Source organism: Rhineura floridana, chromosome 21 (genome assembly GCF_030035675.1).
Source record: "Rhineura floridana isolate rRhiFlo1 chromosome 21, rRhiFlo1.hap2, whole genome shotgun sequence".
Taxonomy (NCBI): domain Eukaryota; kingdom Metazoa; phylum Chordata; class Lepidosauria; order Squamata; family Rhineuridae; genus Rhineura; species Rhineura floridana.
Window position 1 is genome coordinate 10,544,085 of NC_084500.1, and position 24,639 is coordinate 10,568,723.

General features: G+C 44.8%; 1 protein-coding gene across 2 annotated transcripts in view; it reads left to right on the forward strand.

Annotated features, from left to right (window-relative positions):
* Nucleotides 1-16,607: 16,607 nt before the first annotated feature.
* The window catches only part of MNT (MAX network transcriptional repressor), a 73,117-nt gene continuing 65,085 nt past the window's right edge, over nt 16,608-24,639 (forward strand). For both annotated transcript variants that reach the window (XM_061605108.1, XM_061605109.1), the window contains exon 1: nt 16,608-17,071. In XM_061605108.1, coding sequence (XP_061461092.1) covers nt 16,999-17,071 — 73 coding nt within the window. In that variant the 5' untranslated portion in view covers nt 16,608-16,998. The remainder of the gene's footprint in view (nt 17,072-24,639) is intronic.

Genomic DNA, 24,639 nt, shown 5'->3' on the forward strand with positions numbered 1-24,639 from the left:
CCTCCACCTAGTGATGCCTCAGTTTCCTCCCTTCCTCTACAGCTTCCCTGCATCTGTTTTAGATTGCAAGCCCTTTGGGGTGGAGACCTAATTTATTTTGGTAAAGTGCCCTGTCTATAGCTAGCGCTCTTTAAATATTATTTTAAATACTTACTAAGTGCCTAGCATTTTTAAAGCACTATACACATATTTACCCATATCTGTATGCTGACAATCTAATAGGCATGATACAAAAGGAGACAGGAATGAGGAGGGCAGAGGAAAGCAAGCTCCAGAGAGCTACTGCTTCACTGGCCAATGGATGGGCAGGTTGTTCTTCCCTTTGCTATGGTTATCAGTGTGCAAATTCTCCAGAACTTTTTATCAGGCTAGATACTAACCAGAGCAATGGGCATGGAAGAAAAAATTGGCTGATGCTGAAGCCATCAGATGCAGACACCATGGCTTCAACATCTGCCTTTTCCCCCCTCACCTGCTCAACCTCTCCCCTTGCTCTGTTTAGCCTGATGAAGAGTTCTGGAGAGCTCAGATTTTGTTCTTATGGACCAATATGGCTACCTTTACTTTTTCTGTGACTTGGAAAATACCAAATTTAGTCTTTTGGCAGTGAGACCCTAGACAGAAAGAAGGGGATTTTACACCACCTGAACTTGGGATTTTGTTTCCCGAGGGAACATTCCCTCCAACTGCTACCTAGTCTGACTTCTATTGATTCTTCTTCTTTTTTGCCCAGCACACCACCTAAACTAAACGTTTACCTTTGCGAAGATGAGGACACCCTCGTTTTTCTTGATTCTTGTTTGCAGCCTACCAAGGAATCTCTGCTTGTCGCCAGAGGATGGAGACAGACCCAGGCAACAGCCAGTTTTCGTGTTTTCAGAGATGGGAAATGAGCCCTTTTTATGCCTCTTGTTCCCAGCAGAGGATCCAAAATAGCCTCATCGCAATGCCTGCTGCCCAATAGAGGCGACCCTGTTAGGGCAACTGGCTCCACCAACCTCAGACAGCCCCAAATGGCTTGTCTTCTTACTTACAACCAGCCCAGGGTGTGGCCCTGGCTGTCAGCTTCCTCCTCCTCCTCAGTCTCAGCATTGCCCCTTGTAGAACTCAGCAGCAGGGGTGTAGTTGTCCAGGGTCTCAGGGGGTCTCAGACCTCTTACTTTTTTTGGAGCAAGGCCCCTATGTTGCTAGAATCCTATGGGACAACCGACATGAAAGGGGAGTGCGTTAGTCACTGAGAAGAGTCTTCTAGCATGCTTCCTTGTCCTTTTCTCCCCTTTCATGCTGATTGGCTCCTAGGGATATCTGTTGTTGTGGGAGAAGGTTTAAAAAGGATCTCATTCTTAACCCAGAAACAAAGGGGGGGACATAGCTGTGACTAACATGAAGGGGACTTGCACTTCTTTTTTTTTTTTTTCAATAATTTTTATTCAGATTTTCATAAAACATACAAGACAAAATCATAAAACATTCAAAGACAAAAAACAAAATCAAAAATAGTTAAACAAAAAGAAAAAAAGAAAAAAAAAACAAAAATAAAAAATAAAGAGTAAAATATTGACTTCCCATTTGTCAAAGATCAAATCAGTTATAAGTCTATAATATATAACAATCCTGTCTCTTAAGTCATATTATAAAATCACTTTCCTCCAGTAGTTATCTTACTTAATCATCAAATCTCATAAACATTACTTTATTCTTTCCACAAAAAGTCAAAGAGAGGTTTCAATTCTTTAAGAAATATATCTATCAATTTTTTTTTCCAGATAAGCATATCGATTAATCCATCTCATTACTAATTATGATAATCTTATTGTCATAACCATAGTCAAAATAAACATTTCAATTAATCCATCACATCAGAATCTGTTAGGTTCAATAATTTCAGTAGCCATTGTTCTATTATCTCTATTAGTTCCATTTTCCATCTTCCATCTTCAGTAGTCTTGTTAAGTCCAGTAATTTCAATATCCAATCTTCCATTATCAGTATTCCATAATAATCTTGCTGTCAAAGCCAAAGTAGACTTGCACTTCTGAATTTGCCACTACGCTACGCTCAGAAGAGAGGGACAAAACTACAATTCACAGATTCTGCCTGTTGCTCCATCTACTGTTTGGGCTCCCTGCCTTCCACCCCACCAGCCCCAAAGGGCACCAGCCACCACTGCTGCAGCCTCCTTCCCCGCTTCCATTTCAAAGCTGCAATCAGAGACAGACTCCTTGGCTTCAAAATCAGCTCCCCCAATCTCCCCCCGCCCCCCATTGTTCTGTTACCTAGGGGTGGACAAACCTGTCACTTGCAGTTTCTTTTAATTTCTCATTTTTCCAGTCTCAAGTTCAATTCACTCCATTTTCCGCATGTTTGTGTATTATTTTTATGTGCCTTTGTCCCAATATATTGATTGCAAGCGAGGTCCCCCCCCTGCTGGAATGCCCTCTGGCATGTTATTTTCACTGGTATATGCATTTTTCATCACATGCGCATTTTTGTGCTGCTTTGCAAAATTCAGAGACGTGTGAAGTTCAGAAGAAAGCTGAAGTCACGTCTGTACCATTCATTTAAGCTACATGGCTTCCCCCCGCCAAGAATCCTGGGAAGTGTAGTTTGTCATGGGTACTGGCAATTGCAAGGGGTAAACTACAATTCCCAGGATTCTTGGGGGAAAGCCACGTGCTTTAAATCTGCTATAAATGTGTGGTGTGGATGTGACTTGTGTTTTTGGGTTGTGTACTGTTTTGGGAAAGTTTTTCTTGGCAACTTTGAAAGCATTAGCTATGAGGATTGGTGACTGTAATCAGAGCTTGGAAAAGTTACTTTTTTGAACTACAACTCCCATCAGCCCAATCCAGTGGCCACGCTGGCTGGGGCTGATGGGAGTTGTAGTTCAAAAAAGTAACTTTTCCAAGCTCTGCTGTAGATGTAATTTTTTAAAAATTGTTTTGCTGTTTGCTGCTTTGGAAGTAACAATGGGATAGAAATGCAATTAATTAATTATGGAATTTACTCCTGAGTAAACTAGGCAAGTGTGGGCTAATACTACCATTCTTAGGCCCAGGATATTTTAGGGACTGCCCGAGCCCTAAGTCCCTATGTCACTCAGATCATCTATAGGAGTATTGCTAGTTGTCCCCCAAGTTCACAAGGCTCACTGGACATTGACAGGATACCTACCAAGCCTTAAGTGTCATTGGCTCAGCCTGATGGAATGCTTTCCAACCTTTTTGGACCAGTGGGCACATTTCAAATTTTGCGGCTAGGGTGCCAGTCATAAAATGGCCACCATGGGAAGAGGTGCACGACATTACACAACATTAGAGAATACAGTCACTGCTACTTCTCCCTGCTGCCCCCACCCTGGACAGCTTCCTGTTTACCACAGGAAGTCAGCTCTGTCCTGCCTGATCCCGATTGTGGAGATACAACTCCTCAAGGCACAAGAACTCTTGCTTTCCCAGTGCCAACCGTAAACCAAACCGCAGGCTGCCATTCCATACCTACTCTACTCACTCATTGGCTAAAAACACTGACAGGCTGGAGCAGCCAAGCTGGTTCATTTCACAGAAATCACTTAGCAAGGGTTGTTGTTATGTGCCTTCAAGTCGATTATGACTTATGGCGACCCTATGAATCAGCGACCTCCAAGAGCATCTGTCATGAACCACCCTGCTCAGATCTTGTAAGTTCAGGTCTGTGGCTTCCTTTATGGAATCAATCCATCTCTTGTTTCCTAAACCAGTGTCTGGCATCAGTGATGGACTGGATGAGGGCAAACAAGTTGAGATTAAATCCTGATAAAACAGAGGTACTCCTGGTCAGTCGGAGGACAGATCAGGGAATAGGGATTCAACCGGTGCTGGATGGGGTTGCACTCCCCCTGAAGTCTCAGGTTCGCAGTTTGGGTGTACTCTTGGACTCAGCTTTGAATTTGGAGGCCCAGATTACTGCTGTATCCAGGAGCGCCTTTGCCCAATTAAAACTGGTGCGCCAGCTGCGCCCGTTCCTGGAGCTGCCTGATCTGACTAGGGTGATGCATGCCTTGGTTACATCCCGCTTAGACTACTGTAACGCGCTCTACTGCCTTTGAAGACTGTTCGGAAACTTAAATTGGTACAAAGAGCTGCAGCCAGAGTGTTAACCAGGGCTGGTTACAGGGACCATACAACTCCCCTGTTACAACAGCTCCACTGGCTGCCAATTTGTTTCCGGTCACAATTCAAAGTGCTGGTTTTGACCTACAAAGCCCTATACGGCTCAGGTCCAGGCTGTTTGACAGATCGTATCTCCCTACATGAACCTGTCCGGGATTTGAGATCTTCAGGTGAGGTCCTTCTTGTGCTCCCCACACCTTCACAAGTACATGTGATGCGGACACGAGATAGGACCTTTTCGGTGGCCGCCCCTAGGCTATGGAACTCCCTTCCCAGTGAGGTGCGATTAGCTCCCTCTTTGCCATCTTTCCGGCGACAAGTAAAGACTGTTTTATTTCAACGGGCATTTGGGATAGAGAACAACCAAGATTAAATGTCATAGGATTGGTGTCTACAGTATATGATTTTATTATTTTAAATTGTCCGCTGTTTTTAACGTATGTTTTATGGTTTTTAATTTTTCTAATAGTTTAATTCTATTTTAATTGTATATTTCTGTATGTTTTAATGGTGTTGTTTTTAGTTGTAAGCCGCTCTGAGTCCTATTGGAAAAAGGGCGGGGTAGAAATAATGGTGGTGGTGGTGGTGGTTTGGCCTTCCTCTTTTTCTACTCCCTTCTGTTTTTCCCAGAATTATGGTCTTTTCTTGTAAATCATTATGTGTCCAAAGTATGATAACCTCAGTTTCATCATTTTGGCTTCTAGTGACAGTTCTGGTTTAATTTGTTCTAACACCCAATTATTTGTCTTTTTCACAGTCCATGGTATGCGCAAAGCTCTCCTCCAGCACCACATTTCAAATGAGTTGATTTTTCTCTTATCCACCTTTTTCACTGTCCAGCTTGCACATCCATACATAAAGATCAGGAATACCATGGTCTGAATGATCCTGACTTTGATGTTCAGTGATACATCTTTGCATTTGAGGACCTTTTCTAGATCTCTCACAGCTGCCCTACCCAGTCCTAGCCTTCTGATTTCTTGACTATTGTCTCCATTTTGGTTAATGACTGTGCTGAGGTATTGATAATCCTTTACAAGTTCAACGTCCTCATTGTCAACTGTAAAGTTACATAAATCTTCTGTTGTCATTACTTTAGTCTTCTTGACGTTCAGCTGTAGTCCTGCTTTTGTGCTTTCCTCTTTAACTTTCATCAGCATTCATTTTAAATCATTACTGGTTTCTGCTAAGAGTATGGTATCGTCTGCATATCTTAATTGATGTTTCTCCCTCAAATTTTCACACCTCCTTCATCTTGGTCCAATCTCGTTTTCTGTATGGTATGTTCTGCGTACAGATTATTATCTGAAGTTCAAAATCAACCGTAACAGATGCAACTGATATATCACTTTAAGATAATTCCTACAGCTGAATTCACTTAACAAGTAGTCCTTTTAAATACCTTGAGCAGGCATTTGCATTCAACCCCCATGTATTTTGAGGGGTTTTCTATATGAATGCTGCTGATAAAAACTGTCCAGAGGAACTGGATAAAAAATGGTAAGCAATTTAAGAAATAATTATTAATGGGAATGAAAAGATCTATTCCCATATTGAAAATTAATTGTAATTTATTTTGGATACAGAAGTAATGGAAATGCATCTATCCTGCACCTATTACTTTTCATCCACGTGAAAATCTGTTAAGTAAGTGTTTTCCACTATCCCTTAAGAAATTGTAGGTAATAATTTTTAATCAAACCAGTCATATAAATTGAAGCTCTATGAATATACAATGTACATTTTTATCTTGTATAGTATGTGCTTGAAAGGCCATTGAAAAAGACACACAAGTCAAAACATGTCTGGCCATAATATACGCATCTTGCTCCATTGAGATACAGATTTAAAGCCTACAAGCAAGAGTACCAGCAGTTTATATAAAAAGCACTATAGCAGCAATTATGAGTATGGACTAAAGACTTAGGCACTTTTTGTTTGTTATTGCGTGTAACAAAAAACCTTTAAAAAAATTTTTTTTAGAATGTTGCATAAATTGGAATTGTAATGACCACATACCCTAACTTTCTGTAAGACACTGTCTCACACCCAATCGGTTTCTCCATATTCTGTCCTTACAATAGCTTCTTGTCCAGAGTATAGGTTGTGCATCAGGACAATCAGATGCTGTGGCACCCCCATTTCTTTTAAAGCATTCCATAGTTTTTGATGATCTACACAGTCAAAGGCTTTGCTGTAGTCTATAAAGCACAGGATGATTTTCTTCTGAAATTCCTTGGTCCGTTCCATTATCCAACGTATGTTTGCGATATGATCTCTGGTGCCTCTTCCCGTTCTAAATCCAGCTTGGACGTCTGGCATTTCTCGCTCCATATATGGTAAGAGCCTTTGTTGTAGAATCTTGAGCATTACTTTACTTGCATGGCATATTAAGACAATAGTTCGGTAATTACTGCATTCTCTGGGATCCCCTTTCTTTGGAAGTGGTATATTGAACGCTTCCAGTCTGTGGGCCATTGTTTAGCTTTCCATATTTCTTGACAAATTTTTGTCAAAATTTGGACAGATTCAGTCTCAGTATCTTGTAGCAACTCTATTGGTATGCCGTCTATTCCTGGTGATTTGTTTCTTCCAAGTATTTTAAGAGCAGCTTTCACCTCACATTCTAAAATTTCTGGTTCTTCATCATATGGTTCCTCCGTGAATGAATCTGTCATCCCTTTTATAGAGTTCTTCAGTGTATTGCTTCCATCTTCCTTTTATTTCATCTCAGTCAGTCAGTGTGTTCCCGTTGATTATTCAACATCCCTACTCGTGGTTTAAATTTCCCTTTCATTTCTCTAATCTTTTGGAATAGGGCTCTTGTTCTTCCCATTTTTCTATTTCTTCCCATCCTTTTCTATTTCTATACAATAACTATTGTAATAGTTTTCTTTGTCCCTACGTACTAGTCGTTGTATAGTTGCATTTAGGGTTCTGACGTCCTTTTGCTTTCCTTCTCTTTAAGCATTTTAAGAGTTTCTTCAGTCATCCATTGAGGTCTTTCTCTCTTTTTAACAAGAGGTATTATCTTTTTGCATTCTTCCCTGATCATGTCCCTGACTTCAGTCCATAGTTCTTCTGGTTCTCTGTCAACTAAGTTTAAAGCCTCAAACCTGTTCCTTATTTGATCTTTATATTCTTCTGGGATGTTATTTAAATTGTATTTTGGCATTATGAGTGCTTTGTTGTTCTTCTTCAGCTTTACTCTGATTTTTGATACGATCAGTTCATGATCTGTACCGCAGTGTGCTCCTGGTCTTGTTTTTGCAGAAAGTATGGAACTTCTCCATCTTCTGTTTCCAATTATATAATCAATTTGATTCCTATATTGACCATCTGGTGATGTCCACGTGTACAGTCGTCTTTTTGGTTGCTCAAAAACTGTGTTGGCAAGAAACAAATCATTGGCTTCACAGAATTCAATAAGTCTTTCTCCTGCTTCATTTCTGTCACTTAAGCTCCATTTCCCCACAATTCCTAGTTGTTCTCTGTTCCCTACTTTTGCATTCCAGTCCCCCATGATTATCATGATATCTTGTTTTGGTGTATGATCAATTTCCTCCTATACTTCTGCGTAAAATCTCTCCAATTCTTCTTCTTCTGCCTTTGATGTTGGAGCATAGACTTGGATGTTGGTTATGTTAATAGGTTTGCCGTTTAATCTCATTGATATCACTTTCTCAGACCTTGCGTTGTAGCTCCTAATTGCTTTTGATACATCACTTCTCACTATTAAAGCAACCCCGTTTCTTCTTGATTTCTCATTTCCTGCATAAAATATTTTGTAGTTGCCTGATTGAAAATGTCCCATTCCAGTCCATTTTAATTCACTCATGCCAAGTATTGTAATGTTGATACGCTCCATTTCTTGCTTGACAATTTCTAACTTTCCCTGGTTCATGCTTCTCACATTCCATGTTCCTATTGTGTACGTTGTACAACTCCGGACTCTCCTTTCGCATCTGTGCGCATCAGCCTCTGGGCTTCCTTTGGGCTTTGACCCAGCTGTGTCATTAGTCACAGCACTACTCGTACTTGTCCTTTGTTCTTCCCCAGTAGCTTGGTGAGTGCCTTCTGACCTGGGGGTCTCATCTTCCAGCACTATCTCGTATTGCATTTTGGATACTCTGTTCATAGGGTTTTCATGGTAAGAGGTATTCGGAGGTGGTTTACCATTGCCTTCCTCTGAGTTTGGATGCATCTTAGTCTGGTGTCTCAGCTTTGACCATTCCGCCTTGGGTGCCCCTGCTAGGAGTCTAGCCTCTTGGTCTAGACTCCTGACGGCATTGCTCTCAGCTTCTTCAACTCTCAAACCCCTTCTCCACGTTAAGGTGTGCATCCTAAAGGGGGCTTAGCAAGGGTACCTGCACAATTTGTTCATAACTTTTTTACAGGAGGACTAGGAACTTACTTTTTTAAAAACGAAAGCTCGGTGTCCTTGCTCGGGGTTCCATGGCACCAAAGGCCGCTGGGCTGGCAACTCCTGCAACAGAGATTCAGCTGGCATCTACTATTTTATGCCTTCAAATATGCGCAGGAAACTTTTCTTTGACAGCATGCGTATGCAGATAATGCGGAAAAAACTTTCTGTAATAGTTACCTGGCAAGGTTTTACATTCTTACATGGTTTTTATTGCACATGTATAATTGCCGTAAACCACTTATTTTTTTTGTAATGAAATGGCAGCATGCACATTTTATTTATTTATTATTTTTATATCCCTCCCTTCCTCCCAGGAGCAGCCCAGGGTGGCATCTTTTTAATATTATTTTTTAATCATCTAAGTAATAAAATAAACCCCACGGAATGCTTTGCAATGGAGCTTCCTTCTGCGCGCACTGGGATTGCACTGCTTCCAAACCAGGATTCCAAAAGATTTATTATTGAAACAACTCCTAGAGGAAACCAAGGACTTTGAAGCGGCGAGGGGGGGGGGTTGGCAAAGCTTTCTGCAGCCAAACTTCCGGCTGTCATTCATCCTCCCCTCCCCCTGTCGTCATCAATCGCCTCTTGGCATGGGCTCCTTCCCACTCCGGGTCCAACGGCCTGCCCAAGCGGCGCTTCCCTCTCTCCTCGGCTGCTGAGCCGCCTTTCCTGTTTTGCTGCACAAATTCCTCCTCCGCCCCGCGCCGCCTGCCTTATCACGCATCCCGGATTCACGTGCTTCCGAGTGTGTGTGTATGGGGGTGGCGGGAGGTGAGTAGGGCACGGCCCCTTTAAGAATGTACGCGCCATGCGCCCAACCAGCCATGACTAGACAGATCGCCCTAGATAAGTACTGGGGTTGGGCGAAGCTCCGCCTCCCTCAGCATCAGGATCTGGGCGGGCAGGATCTGGGCAAGACTCGCTCCCCCCTTGCTGCATTGTGAAAGAACGGAGTGGGGGGGAGGTTTCAAGTCTGTACAGCTTCCCAGACCCGCCTCTGCAACCTGAGCCATGTGAAAAACGTTTGTTGGTTGCATTTATATTCCACCTTTTTTCTAAGGAGCTCAAGGTGGCATACATGGTTCTCCCCTTGCCCAATGAATCCCCACAACCACCCTGTGAGGTAGGTTAGGCTAAGAGGCAGGGTCTGGCCCACAGCCGCCCAGTGAGCTTCATGGCTGAGAGGGGATATGGCGATGGCCATAACTGGAAATCAAAAGGAGCAAATTAAATCAGCAATTGAAGGATGCCAGGCTCTTGCTCCGTGCTCGAGAGTAAGCCCTCCGCGGCAGTTACTTCTGCATAAACATGGAAAAGCCCTGCTGTAAACGCGCCCATGCATGTTTTCCTGGGAGTAGATCCTGTTGATCGAGGTGGCACTTGCTTCTGAGTAGATATCCCTATAGGATTGTGCTGGAGAGGTAGTTATTCCTAGGACAGTAGGGTTGCCCCAGGCTGGGGTCCTTGAGGCACAATAATCTGGGCAATACCCCTGCCATCCCCATTGAAATCAAGTGGACTTCGGAGTAGACATGCTGAGGGGTCTGGCAGGCTGCACTCCTCTGTGCAGACCTGTGAGGCTGTCCTAAAACATGGTGAAACTTAACTCCTGAGTAAGCAAGCAGAGGCAAGCCGGAGAGGAGGGCAGAGGCGATAAAATCTGCAGCTGACCTCTGGGGTCCCAGGCCATGAAAAAACAAGCACATTACAAATGTATTAACACAACTAATTGAGTAGTTTAGTAATACAGTAGTACTAAAAATGTTGATTTATTTTCATGTGAGTTTGTGAACAGTGTTATTCTCAATAAACATATTAACTATCCCATTCTGATCAATGCTTTTCATTTATTTTCAATCTTTCTTGCCCTAAGTTAAACCTAAGTCAGGTAAAAGCTTGCTTTAAAAAAGTAGTAACATTTGGTTGATGGGAATATTTAGGGAGGGGGGCCCGCTCCCCAGGGCCCTGTGCATAGAATGGGGTTGCGATCCTTAGGTGTGGTTAGCCCTTACTCCCATCCAAGGGGCTTACCTCTAAATTAATATTTCTTTTAAAATTTATATGCTGGCTAATATTCATGTGCTTAGATTTATTCGTATTTCATTTATGTGCCTAGAACAGGATTGTGACCCTACACAGGCTGACTTTGGGAGTCAGTCGATGAAATCAGCAGGGGTTACTTCCAAGTAAACTTGAACAGGATCCTGCCACTGCAGCAGGGATGTATTTATTTTTAAAAGGACCACCAGGTTAAGGGTGAATAAACAGGCATCATCACCTTAAAAAGAGGGCACCAATTTGCTTCATCAAAAGGCACTGCAGGCCTATGCTTGTTCACTCCTAAGTAAACCCCAATAGTGTAGTGGCAAATTCAGAAGTTCAGGGTCCCTGCATGTTAATCACAAGTCATGCCCCCTCCTGGTTTTTTTTTATTTTTGCTGTGAGGTTAAGAATGATATCCTTGGTGATGCCTATGAATCAATAAGCATGAAAGAGGAAAGTGTTATCTACTGAAAAGAGTCTTCTCAGTTTTTTTTACCCACTTCATTTCACTCTGGCTTCAATCCTCAGGAAAGGACAAGGAAGCATGTTAGAAGACACTTCTCAATGGCTAACGGAGTCTCGTTTCATGCTGATTGGCTTGTAGGTTGCTGGAGACATAGGGACCCTGATGGGACCCTGCTCCCAAAAAAGTAAAGGCTCCAATACCCCCTGAAACCCTGCAGGACTACACCCCTGGTAAACGCAGTTGAGTTCCATGAGACTTACGCCAAGGAAAGCCCTTCTACAGGGTTGCAAGCCATACACATGGAAGTACCCAGTTTTCCAACACTGGCGTGAAAAATATGCTAATACATCATTATTTGTTAGCTTCACGTATATCAAAGTGAACGGTACCGTACAGAAACAATCAGGTCCCTGCCCTGCATGAGATCGCAATCTATTGTAGGCCCCCATACATTTCCAGCGCATCACAACCGAGGGGGGCATCGCCACACGCTTCCCGGGGAAGCCGGAAAGCCCTATTGCTGCCACGCTTTCCTGGATTGCACCCAGAGAGACAAAAGTAGAGAAGAATATATGTGGGGGAAATAGCTTAATAATAATAATAGCCGCCCTTGTTTTAGCCTTATGCATCCAATGCGCAGGTCCTCGATTTAAAGGAAAGAATCTTATTCATTGCAACAAAATTAAGCAAGCATGCATCTCCTGTTATTGAACTCTCCAAATCTCTTTTGCCGTCTGCAACAAGCAGCAGCGTGGGAAGGGGGGGGGAACCTCCCCCCTTCCCTCCCCTCCCCTCCCCCCCTTTGGCAGGCTGATGGAAGAGCAGCTCCCATCCGAGTTCACCGGGGGTAACCACGTGCCCCTCTCCTCCCCTCCCCGCTTAAGAGCGCGCAGGAAGGGTGGGGAGGCAGGAGGCGCGAGGAGAGACTCCGGGCAAAAAGGAGCGGCTGTCCCTTTAAAGAGGGCGCCGTCGAAGACACACGGGCGCGGAGTGCCCATGTGGAGCTGCTCCATGCCTTGTTGTTTTGCGAGCCCATTGGCGGAAGCCCGGGTGACGTCTTTCGGCGGCGTGCGAACGCACTGCGGGGGGGAGGGTCGGCCGGAAAACCCGGCGAAGGGGGAAGAGGACGAAGCCTTTCCGAACGGGTGGTGAAGAAGCCCAGAAGGAGGAGGAAATCACGCAACCCTCAGTTGCGACAGAGCCCAGCGTGGGGAGGAAGTAAGAGTTTTGCAAAAGCGCTGAGGAAGAGATTGCCCAAGGTGTTTTTCACGTGGCAGTCCTGTGCAACTGCACGTTCCTGAACATAAGGGACATATAGGAAGGTTCCTCACACTGAGCCACACTGTTGGTCCATCTAATCCTGTATAGCCCATTCTAACTGGCAGCCGCTCACCAGGGCTTCAGACTGGGGTCGCTCCTGTCCTTTGAGACCATCTACCACTGAGCTAAGGCCCTTTCCATACAAGAAGACGCTGGAAGCCAGCCTTGCTGAATTATGCTTAGCTTCCGAGTAGGAGGGCGCTTTGAGAAATGTAGTGCATGCCACAAAGTTATGGTTGGTGGGCTTGCTGCATTTACTGCTGTCTAGAGCTGGCTTTGCAAAACAAAACTGAGCCGGGTGGTTAACATCTCAGAAAACCACAACAGAATTCAGAATGGCCTTGACCGAATGGGAAGCAGGGCTGAAATTAAATATATATATATATATATATATATAGTCAGAGACACATGCAAATTTTTGCATTTAAGCAAATAATCAGATAGAAAGGCACAGGACAGGGGATACCTAGTTTTAAAAGGATTTTGATGTTGAAATTGAGCACATGGCTGAGCATCAATCAGCAGTGCAACTTGGGTCGTATCCACACCATAGATTTAAAGCACATGACTTCACCCAAAGGGAACTGTAATTTACTCCTCACAGAGCTACAATTGCCAGCACTCATATAACAAACTACAGTTCCCAGGATTTCCCTATCTTCATGAGCTTTAAATGTATAGTGTAGATGTAACCATAGCTGGAAACAAGTCAAATGGCTGCATGAACAGAACCATAGTTTTGAAATCAGGATTTTATGTGCTCTGTAGATAGAAGCTTACTGTCTAAAGTTCAGCCCAACTTCACATATCTTTAATGACCAAAGAACATTCAAAGAGTGCTTATCAATAGTTCCTTCTCAAACTGGGGAAGGTAATGAGCGCAGTGCCACAGGGCTTGCTCTTCAACATTTTTATTAATGACTTGGATGAGGAGGTGCAGGGAATGCTTATCAAATTTGCAGATAATACAAAATTGGGAGGGATAGCTAATACGCTGGAGGACAGAAACAAAATTCAAAGGGAACTTTGAAATTTCAGTGTTGGGCTGAAAACAACAGAATGAAATTGGACAGGGATAAGTGCAAAGTCCTAGGAAAAAGAAACCAACTGCACAGTTGTAAGACGGAGAATACTTGACTCAGAAATACTATATGCGAGAAAGATCTTGGAATTTATTTATTTATTGTATTTATATACCGCCCCATAGCTAAAAACATTAAAACATTAAAAACAATTATACAAATTTAAAAACACATATTTTAAAAACAATTTAAAACACAATTTAAAACACATGCTAAAATGCCTGGGAGAAGAGGAAAGTCTTGACCTGGTGCCGAAAATATAACAGTGTGGCCGCCAGGCGCACCTCATCAGGAAAATCATTCCATAATTTGAGGGCCACCACTGAGAAGGCCCTCTCCCTTGTTGCCATCCTCCAATCTTCCCTCAGAGTAGGCACCCGGAGGATGGCCTTGGATGTTGAGCGTAGTGTACGGGTGGGTTCGTATCGGGAGAGGCAATTGTTGATCACAAGCTGGATATGAGCCAACAGTGCGATGTGGCTGTAAAAAAGGCGAATCCTATTTTAAGCTGCATTAACAGAAGTATAGTTTCCAAATCGTGTGATGTATTAGTTCCCCTCTATTCAGCACTCATTAGGCCTCATCTTGAATATTGCATCCAGTTTTGGACACTGCTAAGAAGGATGCAGACAGAGGTTCAGAAGAAGGCAACAAGGATGATCAGGGGACTGGAAACAAAGGCCTATGTGGAGAGACCGAAAGAACTGGGCACCTTTAGCCTTGAGAAAATAAGACTGTGGGGAGATAAGAGAGGACTCTTCAACTACTTGAAAGGTTGCCACACAGAGGAGGGTCAGGATCTCTTCTCAGTTGTCTCAGAGTGCAGGACATGGAATAATGAGCTCAAGTTGTAGGAAGCCAGATTTCAGCTGAACATCAGGAAAAACGTTCTACCTATTAGAGTGACATGAGAATGGAACCAATGACCTAAGGAAGTGGTGGGCTCTACAACATTGGAGGCATTCAAGAAGCAGCTGGACAGGCGCCTGTTGGGTATGCTTTAATTTGGATTCCTGCATTGAGCAGGGGGTTGGACTTGATGGCCTTAAAGGCCCCTTCCAACTCTATGATTCCATGTTTCTATGACCAGACTTTGCTAGGGGCTAGAGTCTAGACAGTATGTATCAAATACAAGATCCCTAAGGCACTTTGTTCATTTTATGTTAGTTCTGTCCTTTAAGACTGCAGTCCTGCACACGTTTACTTTTAACGGTGCAACCCCATACTCTTCTACCTGAAATGTCTGTTATTTCTGGACAGGCATGCACAGGGCTGCACTATAATTCTCTTTTCCTCCTTAACATTCTCTTGAGGAAGAGTTATGTGAAACTCAAAACCTTACACAACATATTGTTGTGAATCATGGTTGGTCCCATGAAGGCCATTGTGAGTTTTTTTGGGGATATGGCAATTATATATGCATTATAAATCTAACAATTCAGAATCACACATCAGACAAAGTGAGCTCAAGTCCCCAAAAGCCAATGTCATTCTAAAGCTGTTAGTCTTTAGGATGCCACAATATTATTATTATTATTTAATGTTTACAGGGATATGGCTGTTGAGCCAGAACGTACATTCCCAATCATCATGGAGAAGCTTCCAAAAATACATCTCGGCGACCTGTAGCTCAATGGCAGAGCACAAACTTCAGTGGCGGCTGGTGACCATTAGAACTGGTCAGGGGTGTAGTTGTCCAGGGTCTGGGGGCGGAGTCTGTTAGCCACTGAGAAGAGTCTTCTAACTTCCTTCCTTGTCCTTTCCTACGGATTCATAGAATCATAGGATTGTAGAGTTGGAAGGGACCTATAAGGCCATCAAGTCCAACCCCCTGCTCAATGCAGGAATCCAAATCAAAGCATTCCCAACAGATGGCTGTCCAGCTGCCTCTTGAATGCTTCCAGTGTTGGGGGCCCACAACCTCTCTAGGTAATTGGTTCAATTGTCTTATGGCTCTAACAGGAAGTTTTTCCTGATGTCCAGTCGAAATCTGGCTTCCTGCAACTTGAGCCCATTATTCCGTGTTCTGCACTCTGGGATGATTGAGAAGAGATCCCAGCCCTTCTCTGTGTGACAACCTTTCATGTACTTGAAGAGTGCTATCATCTAAGTGGAGCCAGAGTGAAAAGATTGGCTCCAAGTGTGTGTGTGAAAGGGTGTGTGTGAACCACTTATATGGGTGCAACCAAGAGAAAGTCTTATGACACCATAAACGCAAGTAGATTTACTGGGGCATATGTTTTCACAAGAGTGCCTGTGTGGTACAGTAGGGCACCACTCATATGGCGGGTTACGTTCTGGACCCCCGCTGTAAAGCGGAACCAATTGAATAGAATGGCGCTCGATGCCTGTAAAAGCGGAACAAGAGCCGTATGAGTGGGGCTTTAGTCTAATTGCATCTAACTGAGACTGCTGTATTAGCGAATCGCTGTAAAGCAAAGCGCTATAAAGCGGGGCCCTACTGTATAGTGGTTAGAGTCTTGGGAGACCAGGGTTCAAATCCCCACACAGCCATGAAGCTCACTGGGTGACCTTGGGCCAGTCACTGCCTCTCAGCCTCAGAGGAAGGCAATGATAAACCCCCTCTGAAAACCCTATTCATAGGGTCGCCATAAGTCAGAATCGACTTGAAGGCAGTCCATTTCTATTTTAATGTTTTCACAGACCCAATTGCCTTTCAATGAATCTGTTAGCACCTCAGGTGTCCGGTGATTCTTTGCTGTTTTTACCTCAGCAAACTAACTAGGCTGATCCTCTGTGATTTTTTCCTTGTGGCCCAGACCTGTTTCGGCTCCTCGTCATAGGCCAAATTTGTAAAGGCGGCCTGATTAAATGATAATACTTGTTTGTTTTAATTGGACAGTTACCACTTCAGAGTGCAGGCAAAGATGTGTATGAGGATGATGCTCTGTGAAAGAAAGCACCAAAAGAGAATGCTAGCCTGAACCTGACACCCTAGTTTTCTACCTGCAAAGAATGTAGGCAAAAAAACAGCCAAACATGCCAACTTCCACGTGCAGCCCGAAATATCACCGCCCAGGAAGAGGGTTTTGTTTCCTTTTAAGCAACGTCATGCAGCTTTCATGTATAAACGGAAACTCCCCGTCCTGTCAAGAGAGAAAGCAGCGCTCCCGTCTGGCGAGCTGCTGGAATCCAGACCGGGTTTTGCCTGCTACTCTCCGTATAGTAGCCGAGGGCAGTGTCAGTCCCTTTTTTCCTTGTTGTGTTTCTGTTACACATCGCCATCTTGTTACAAAGCCTTTTCCTTGTCTGGAAGGTTCGCAGGGGCTCGGGGTGATCGCCTGGGCCGGTTCTGGCTTTTTATCATTTTCTGTTTCTCTTCTCCCCCCCCCCGTCTCCCTTTCGCAAAAGGCAAAAAGAAAACCCTGCAACGGGGCTTGGAAGCGTGGAGGGTTTTTTTATTCTGACCCTTTCCCTTTTTTATTTTCCGGGGGTTTCAAGTCTTCCCGAGGCTTTGGATCCTCCGCTGAAACGCAGCCCCGAGAAATGAGCATTGAGACGTTGTTAGAAGCGGCCAGGTACTTGGAATGGCAAGCGCAGCAACAACAGAAAACACGTGGTAAGCGAGGTGTGGTGATGGCGGGGGCAGGCATGGAAGACTGCACGCCAAGGCAGGCTCCGGGTGGCTTTTCAGAAAGGCAGAACAGCGCCGACCTAAAAAAAAAAGAAGGAAAAGTTGGCATCCTCTCCCTTCATTGTGCAAAGAGAAGCCAACTTTGCGACGCGATCCGAAGGGCGTTTTTACTCGGAAGCAAGCCCCGCTGAACTGCCCAGCCCTGGGACCCAACTCCCCTCGCGTAGACGCGCAGCTTTTTGAAGCCTCGGGTTGCTCTGCCTCGAGGGTGCAATCCCGTGCACGTTTTTTACATGGGAGTAAATTTCGCCGAGTTCATTGCGGCTCGGCTTGGATCGCTGGCTAGCGTAAGCATGCTATAATATTATTTTGGCGGGTTAGGGGGAACTCCCTCTCCACTTTAAACTCAGTGTTTGTTTTTCGTAGCTCAGGTTTTTGCAACGAAGACCCGAGTCAGCTGATTTCTGGTCGGTTTCCTAATTGGAAGCGTCTTTTCTCTTCCCCGGTTTTGAAAGTTTTATTTGAAAGGAACCTTTGGGCGGGGTGAGCGGAAAGATTTTTGCATCTGGTTTGTAAAACGATTGCCCAAGGAAGCGGGGGTTGTGAGGCTCGCAGACCGCCTCATCTAACAAGCCCGATCTATGCCTGTCTACTCGGGAGCAAGACCCATTCAGTTCTATGGGAGTTACTCCCAGGTGTCTAGGATTACGACGGGGACGGGGGCGGGAACGTTTCCAGCGTGGATTTAAATGTTGCATTTATTCTGGATTTGCTGACACATGCTCGCCGAGAGATATATATGCAACCCATTCGTTTTCTGCAGATCGACGGGTTCCCTCTGCGATTGTAGCTCTCGCCACCCCCAACCCCCAAATCCCTGATCCCTTCCCGCTCTGCAATGTGAGGGGGCGCGCGAGACAACGCTTGCAACGTGCTTGTAGTTCACCGAAGCAGTCCACATAATAGCCATAATTAACGATGCTTGATTATGATTAGTTCATGTATACTCCCGCGAACTTCCTTTCATCCGTCCACCAAACAATCCCTTTTCAGGCGATTTTAATGTTGCTTAAATCTAAACTTTTGAGCGAAAGCGAGCAAAGGCGCGCCCGCTTTAAGAGGCGGGCGGGCGATGTCAGGGAGTTCTGCGCCAAGAAAGCATCATTAAAAAAAAGCGAGCCTCCCTCCTGCCCTTCCCCTCCGTAACAAAACCAGACCTGTTGTTTTGTTACAGAGGAGGGCTATTATTTATTTGGGAGCAGTAACTAGAGGGAAAACGTTTCCTTATCGTGCTGCTGGAGGGCGGTGGCGGGGCTGATGCGCTCCAGATCGTTAGGGTTCCCCCCCCCTTAATAAAAATGACATACGCGAGGGAGGGGGAGTCATATGATGCACGTAACTTGTTCCGCCTCTTTCGTCTGATGACGTGATGCTCCCCCCCCCCCGCCCTCCCTGGGAAATCTGCCGGGAAAGAGATCCAAAAGGGCTGTTGGTGGACTGGAGGAGGGGAGAAAGTAAGCAACCCCGAAATAATATAAAATAAAAAATTCCGGAGGGGTGCAGCCTGCCTTAGCGCGTGGTCGAGATCTAAGGGCACAATGGAACGTTGCCCCCCCCCTCAACGTTCCCTTTGGAACGTGCTTGTTTGCTTTTGCGTTCCAAACGCCTTCCATTGGTTGGGGGGAAAGCGGATGACGTGTCAAGGCCCTGCCCTCGACCACGTGCGCTGGGGACACGCCTTCTGGTGGCGCTGCTGGCTGTCTGGTTGGGTGCGCGCCTCCGGTCTTGCAACACACTGCGCGCGCGCCCGCGTTCGTGCGTGCACGAGGGTGGTGGGAGGAGAGGGCCTGCCCTCCCTTGTTTGTGCTGCAGTAACGATGATGATGATGATGAGCTTTGATTATAATGACGATAAACGGAAGTAAAATGCAGACCAGAGAGATCTAAGAACCAGGGTGCCCTTTATACACTGTGATCTGATTACAGAGGTTTTTTTCCTTCCAAAATCCGGATCTCTATTTATTTATTTTGTTGTGGCTCCTGGTACAACCCGCTAATAGCCATGCAGGCAAATCAGAGTGGGGAGGGGGCTGTGCGGTGCAGAAGAACAACATAAAATGTTGTTATTTTAACAGTGAAGGATTTGGGGAGGTCTTGGGGGAGGGGTGCAACCCTGCATACCCCTTTATGCTGCAATCTGATAAAATGAGAACACTGGATTTAAGAATAAAAATCGGTGTGATAGGAAATGCTGGATCTGGGATCATCCGAATGTTCATGTTGTTCTTTTATAGCACAGTCTATACTGAAGTGTCCACAGATGAGATTTCAATGCAATCTCATTCATTTGTCTGTTCATGGCGTGTAGTACACAACAGCCATATCTGTGTAGGTTGTCTGGAGTGCAGGCTGTGTTACAGAATAATTAAATATTGTTTTGATATTTAATAATAAAAGTTAGGAACAGTTAGGAAGATCTAAAATCCTGATCTTTGTAATCCACATCTTGTATCTGTCAGGCTTGTAGTAACAACCGCTATATCCCTGTAGACAGACTGGAATGTGGACTGTGCAATAATAATAATAATAATAATAATAACAATAATAATGTATTACTACTATTGAGGTATGTGTAGGGCAGAGCTAAGATCCTGCATGTGACTCCTCACTACCATCTCATCTCCCCCTTTCTCCCACCCCACCCCATTTTTTTTAATCCAGAGGTTTCCTTTTTAAAATCTGTATCTGGCTCACATCACAATCACCAAGTTGTTCGCAGGCTTAGTTTCATGCTTGAACGTCATTTTCTGTGCTTCCTTGTCACCAGAGCACTGATGAACCTTGCTTTTACATAATAACAAATGGTCATAATGAGTGTGTGTGGCAATATTTGAGAATTAATATGTCACACTGAAATCTGCTTTTCAATCCACATCTGGTGGAAGGAGAGGGGAGGTGTTACCACTAGGGATAAAGCAACAGTGTTCATGCAGACCGAGCGGGATTTGGACACTATCTTGGAGACAGTTTTGTTGAGGGGCTTAATGGCTCTTCCATGGTCAGGCAGTGTGCTTCTGAAAACCAGTTGCTGGAGAAAAGCAACAGAAGGTTTTCCTTCATGTCCTGTTTTTGTGGGCTACCCAGCAGCGTCTGGTTAGAGCAGGAAGGATGCTGGATTAAAAGACCCTTAGTTCTTGGGGCTGGCTCCATATTTGGGGGCTGGGCAAAGTGGTGGGCCTTCTCTGTGAGTGGGTCTTGTGGCAGTGCTGGGTGGCTGTGTCTAGTCACCCTTTTAATTTCCCACAATGCCCTTGAACAATACAAGGTCAGGGGCATTGTGGGAAATCGAAAGGGTAAGCTGGATCCAGCTACTGAGCGCTGCTTGCCATGCTGGGCCAGGAAAAGAGTTAGACAACAAGGGAAGAAAAGGCATCAGTAGTGGGCCCTGGCAAGGTGCTGGGGCCCTAACAGTTACCCAAGGATGCCTGGTGCTGGCCCTGTTCGATCTCATGTGACAGGGCCATCCTTTAAAACAGGGACATCGCTATATCTTTATTTACTAAAAGAGATTAATATATATTGTGCTTTTGTGGGTCATCTGATAGAATACAGGCTTTGCTTTTGTATAGTAATAGTACCAAGATATATGCAGGGAAGATGTAATGCCTTTCATGCTGAAACCTGATTTGCTTTCTCTTTTTTCTGTCTTTTCTTTTTGCTGGTAGGGATAAAGCAGGGATGTCCATGCAGTGTGGACACTGCAAAGCAAGCATCTGTGGCTCCTCCAGTTTATTTGCTAAATAGGTTTAATATATTTATGCAATTTGACTGTGCCCTCTTTTAATAGACAATTGAATATTAAACGTGTTGTCTATTTTAACAGTCTTATATTATTATTGTCTTCATTTTAAAAACAAATTCCAATATGTACTGCCTTCAAGTCGATTCCGACTTAGGGCGACCCTGTGAATAGGGTTTTCATGAGGCTGAGAGGTAGTGACTGGCCCAAGGTCACCCAGTGAGCTTCATGGCTGTGTGGGGATTCGAACACTGGTCTCCAGGTCTCCCAGGTCGTAGTCCAGCACCTTAACCACTACACGACACTGGTTCTCTGAATTCTAATATAAAAATTAAACAAAACTAACTTGCAAGTCCAGGGAAAAAAGATACATTAACATGTATGTTCAACATTTTCTGTATACCTTTATTTGGATGACAATAGCCAAGCACAAGAAACAGATTAAACCATTTCAGAAGACTGGTTTAAATAGCCCTTCCAAAGCAAATTTTGGGAAATTGGTGGGGACCTCATCGAAACAGATATATAACGTAAGGCAAAAATGGGGACCAGTTTTGAACAAATTTGACCTTTTGAGACAAACTGCGTATTACCCTGCTGTGCCGCACCAGCCTTTTGGATGGGGTGATCTCCCATACTCTTGTCTAGCCAGCTGGTTTCCATTGAGCTGCTGTTTGTAATCTAGCAGCTGCGAATAAAATAAACACTATATCCTTGTGAGCTATTGTATTTTTACTATCGTCATTTATTACCTGCCTTTCACCCAAAGGTCCTAGGGCAGGTTACAACAGTTTTAAATTATGACATCAAAAACAATTTAAAAACAATCTGAAATCCCAAATAGGATGGGTCCTTAAAGTACACATCTTGGGTGTCAAAGGCCAGGGTAAAGAGGTGCATCTTAACAACATTCACCTAAAACTGTACAGTGAAGTTGCCAGACGCACCTCGGTGGGGAGGGAGTTCCACAACTTAGGGGCCACCACAGACAAGGCCCTCTCCCGAGCCACCAACCCCTCCGAGCTTGCAAGAGTGGTGGAACTTGCAAAAGGGCCCCCTCCGCTGATCTTACACCCAAGAGGGTCTGCAGGGAAGCAGGTGGTCTTTCAGATATATAGATTGTCCTTAATTTTGGCGCAGAGTGGTAAGCGGCAGTAACGCAGCCGAAAGCTCTGCTCACGACCAGAGTTCGATTCCAACGGAAGGAGGAAGTCGAATCTCTGGTAAAAGGGGTCGAGGTCCACTCAACCTTCCATCCATCCGTGGTTGGTAAAATTAGTACCCGGCATATGCTGGGGGGTAAAGAAAGGCCGGGGACGGAACTGGCAATCCCACCCCATATATACGGTCTGCCTAGTAAATGTCGCAAGACGTCACCTTAAGAGTCGGAAACGACTCGCACTACAAGTGCGGGGACACCTTTACCTTTTAATATTGGTGTGTCTTTACTCCCAAGGAATAGCTGCCATTTACTTCCGTTGTGCTATTCGGTTGTGCTATTCGGTTGTGCTTAAACCACGGTCAGCTTTATCCTGGTTTATCTGTAACATCTAAGAAGCCTCTGTCAGGTATCCATGTTTGCCCTTCCACAAGGAGCGAATCTGGTGTTGATCTACAGGAGCAGAGCCTTAGATCATAAGCAAACAAGCCGGTTCCAATGACACAATATTTTCCCCACTTTTTAATGCCTCACTGTTTCTATGATGCAGTGATACCTTATAGTATAACATAAGCAAAACAGGCAGGTCTCTGCCCTCAGGAGCTTACAGTATAAATGTAAGCATTTATGGGCAGGATTGGAGATGGGTATTGTCCGATCTGACCTGAAATACTAATTTTAATTGTACTTTTAAGTGCAATCATATTTTAAGTGTCTGGCCTAGTTCAATCATCCTATGTTCTAAATTAGCGGTTTGAAACTTCCCCCCTGCTGAGTCCTTGAAAAAGTGTTGATGGTCTTGGTGGACTGCTTAATGCGTCGTTCTGCCTGTTGTAGCGATTGTAATGCGCGGCGCTAGATGCTGTATGATTTTTAATTATCTCTTACATTGCATTTTACTGTATTACAATTTGCATTCCATAGAATTAATCGTGCAATGCAGTAAAAATACAATATAAAAATACAGTTAAAAATCATTATGAATATTTAATGCGGACATGCCATGGACCACCTGCATGAAGCTTATGGACCACATTTGGGAACCACTGTTCTAAATCCAGTTCAGCTCTCTGAGTGCTTTCACTTATGTAGTCAAAGCGGAATGACCCATACACAAGAGTGAGGACCCCCCCCCCCCCCCAGCCTACTGTTCTGTGGGCAAGGATGCCTGATTGTTGGGGACAGGGAGGGAAATGGGAAACCAGAAGGGAAGGCAATGGAGTATCCTGGAAGGGGGCATTTCTGGCTAGCTGGATTCCTGAAGGAGGAGTATTCCACGGTGCAACATTTTGTTACAGACCCCACTTACAATTTGGCCGACACACAGATGGTTTCTGTTTGGGGGCTTTGAGCATGACAACTGATGTTTGTTTAGATACGGAGCCCCAGAACTAGGTTTATCTCCCTCCTTCCAGGTTTTATTTGGGTATTATCTTATTTCTCTCCCAAAAGGTTGGGCCCCTAGCAAGCAATGTCGTGCAATCTAGCAAATTTTGTATTTTTTTCCCCCCAGAGACTGTGTAACCTGCTTTTCGATATGAGAATTGTTTGAGGCAGAGAACACACATAAAACAAAAATAGCCATCAAAATGGGTACAGTGAATGGAGGTGTAAGACGGCATCTAGGGAGAGCCATTAAAGCAGAAGAAGCCAATATGGTGCTCAGTCCAGCTGTTGTTGGACTGCAACTCCCACCAGCCCTAGCCAGCCTGGCCAGTGGCCGGGGATAATGGGAGGTGGGGCACAAAATACATAGAGGGCACCACATTGGCTATCACTGATGTAGAGGCTGTCTAAATAGACTGGTCTTTATATCCAGTTTTAAAAAAGGGCCACGATGCTGAATTTGGCAGGCAAGTGGTTGTGTCATCTGAGGGCCACCACCAAGAATGCCCTGCCACCCTGAGTGAAGGAACTATTCCCTGAGCAATGAACAATCCAAAGGGTGGTGTTCTTCTGCTTGCAGAAGCAGATCTGTGCCTGGATTTGAGATCACCTGGGAAACATTTTATTTGCCTGTTCCTTTAGCCTAGGGATGGGGAACATGTGTGGCCCTCTAGTTGTTGTTGGACTCCAACTCCCATCAGCCCCAGGCGTCATGGGGGGTGGTCAAGGATGATGGGAGTTGGAGCCCCAGGGAAATCTGGAGGGCCCCTGGGCCTGCTTCAGAGGATTAAAAGCACTCTGACGATGTTGTGCCGTGGTCCCCTTTGACCCTGATGCTGTTAGTGGTCCCATCTCCCTCTGTGACCAGATGAGCCTGGCGATAGCCCACTCCCTCCCCCAGAAGTGGACCAGCACAAAGACCAGACCGGCAATAAGTCTCTTGAGTTGAAACCAGTGGTCAGGTTGTGGTGAAATATGCATCCCTTAAGAACCAAAAGAAGGAAGTTATCCCTAACTTGGTTATGAATTGGGTCAGGGGCAGCCAACATGGTGCCCTCCCTGCAGTTGTTGGAATACAATCAACCCCAGCCAGCATGGTCACCGGTGAGAAGTTGTGTAGTGGGAGTTGTTGTCTAGCAATGTCTGGAGGGCACCATGTTGGCTGCCCCTGAACTGGATGCTGCCTCCTTGCACATCCCTGTCTGTTCA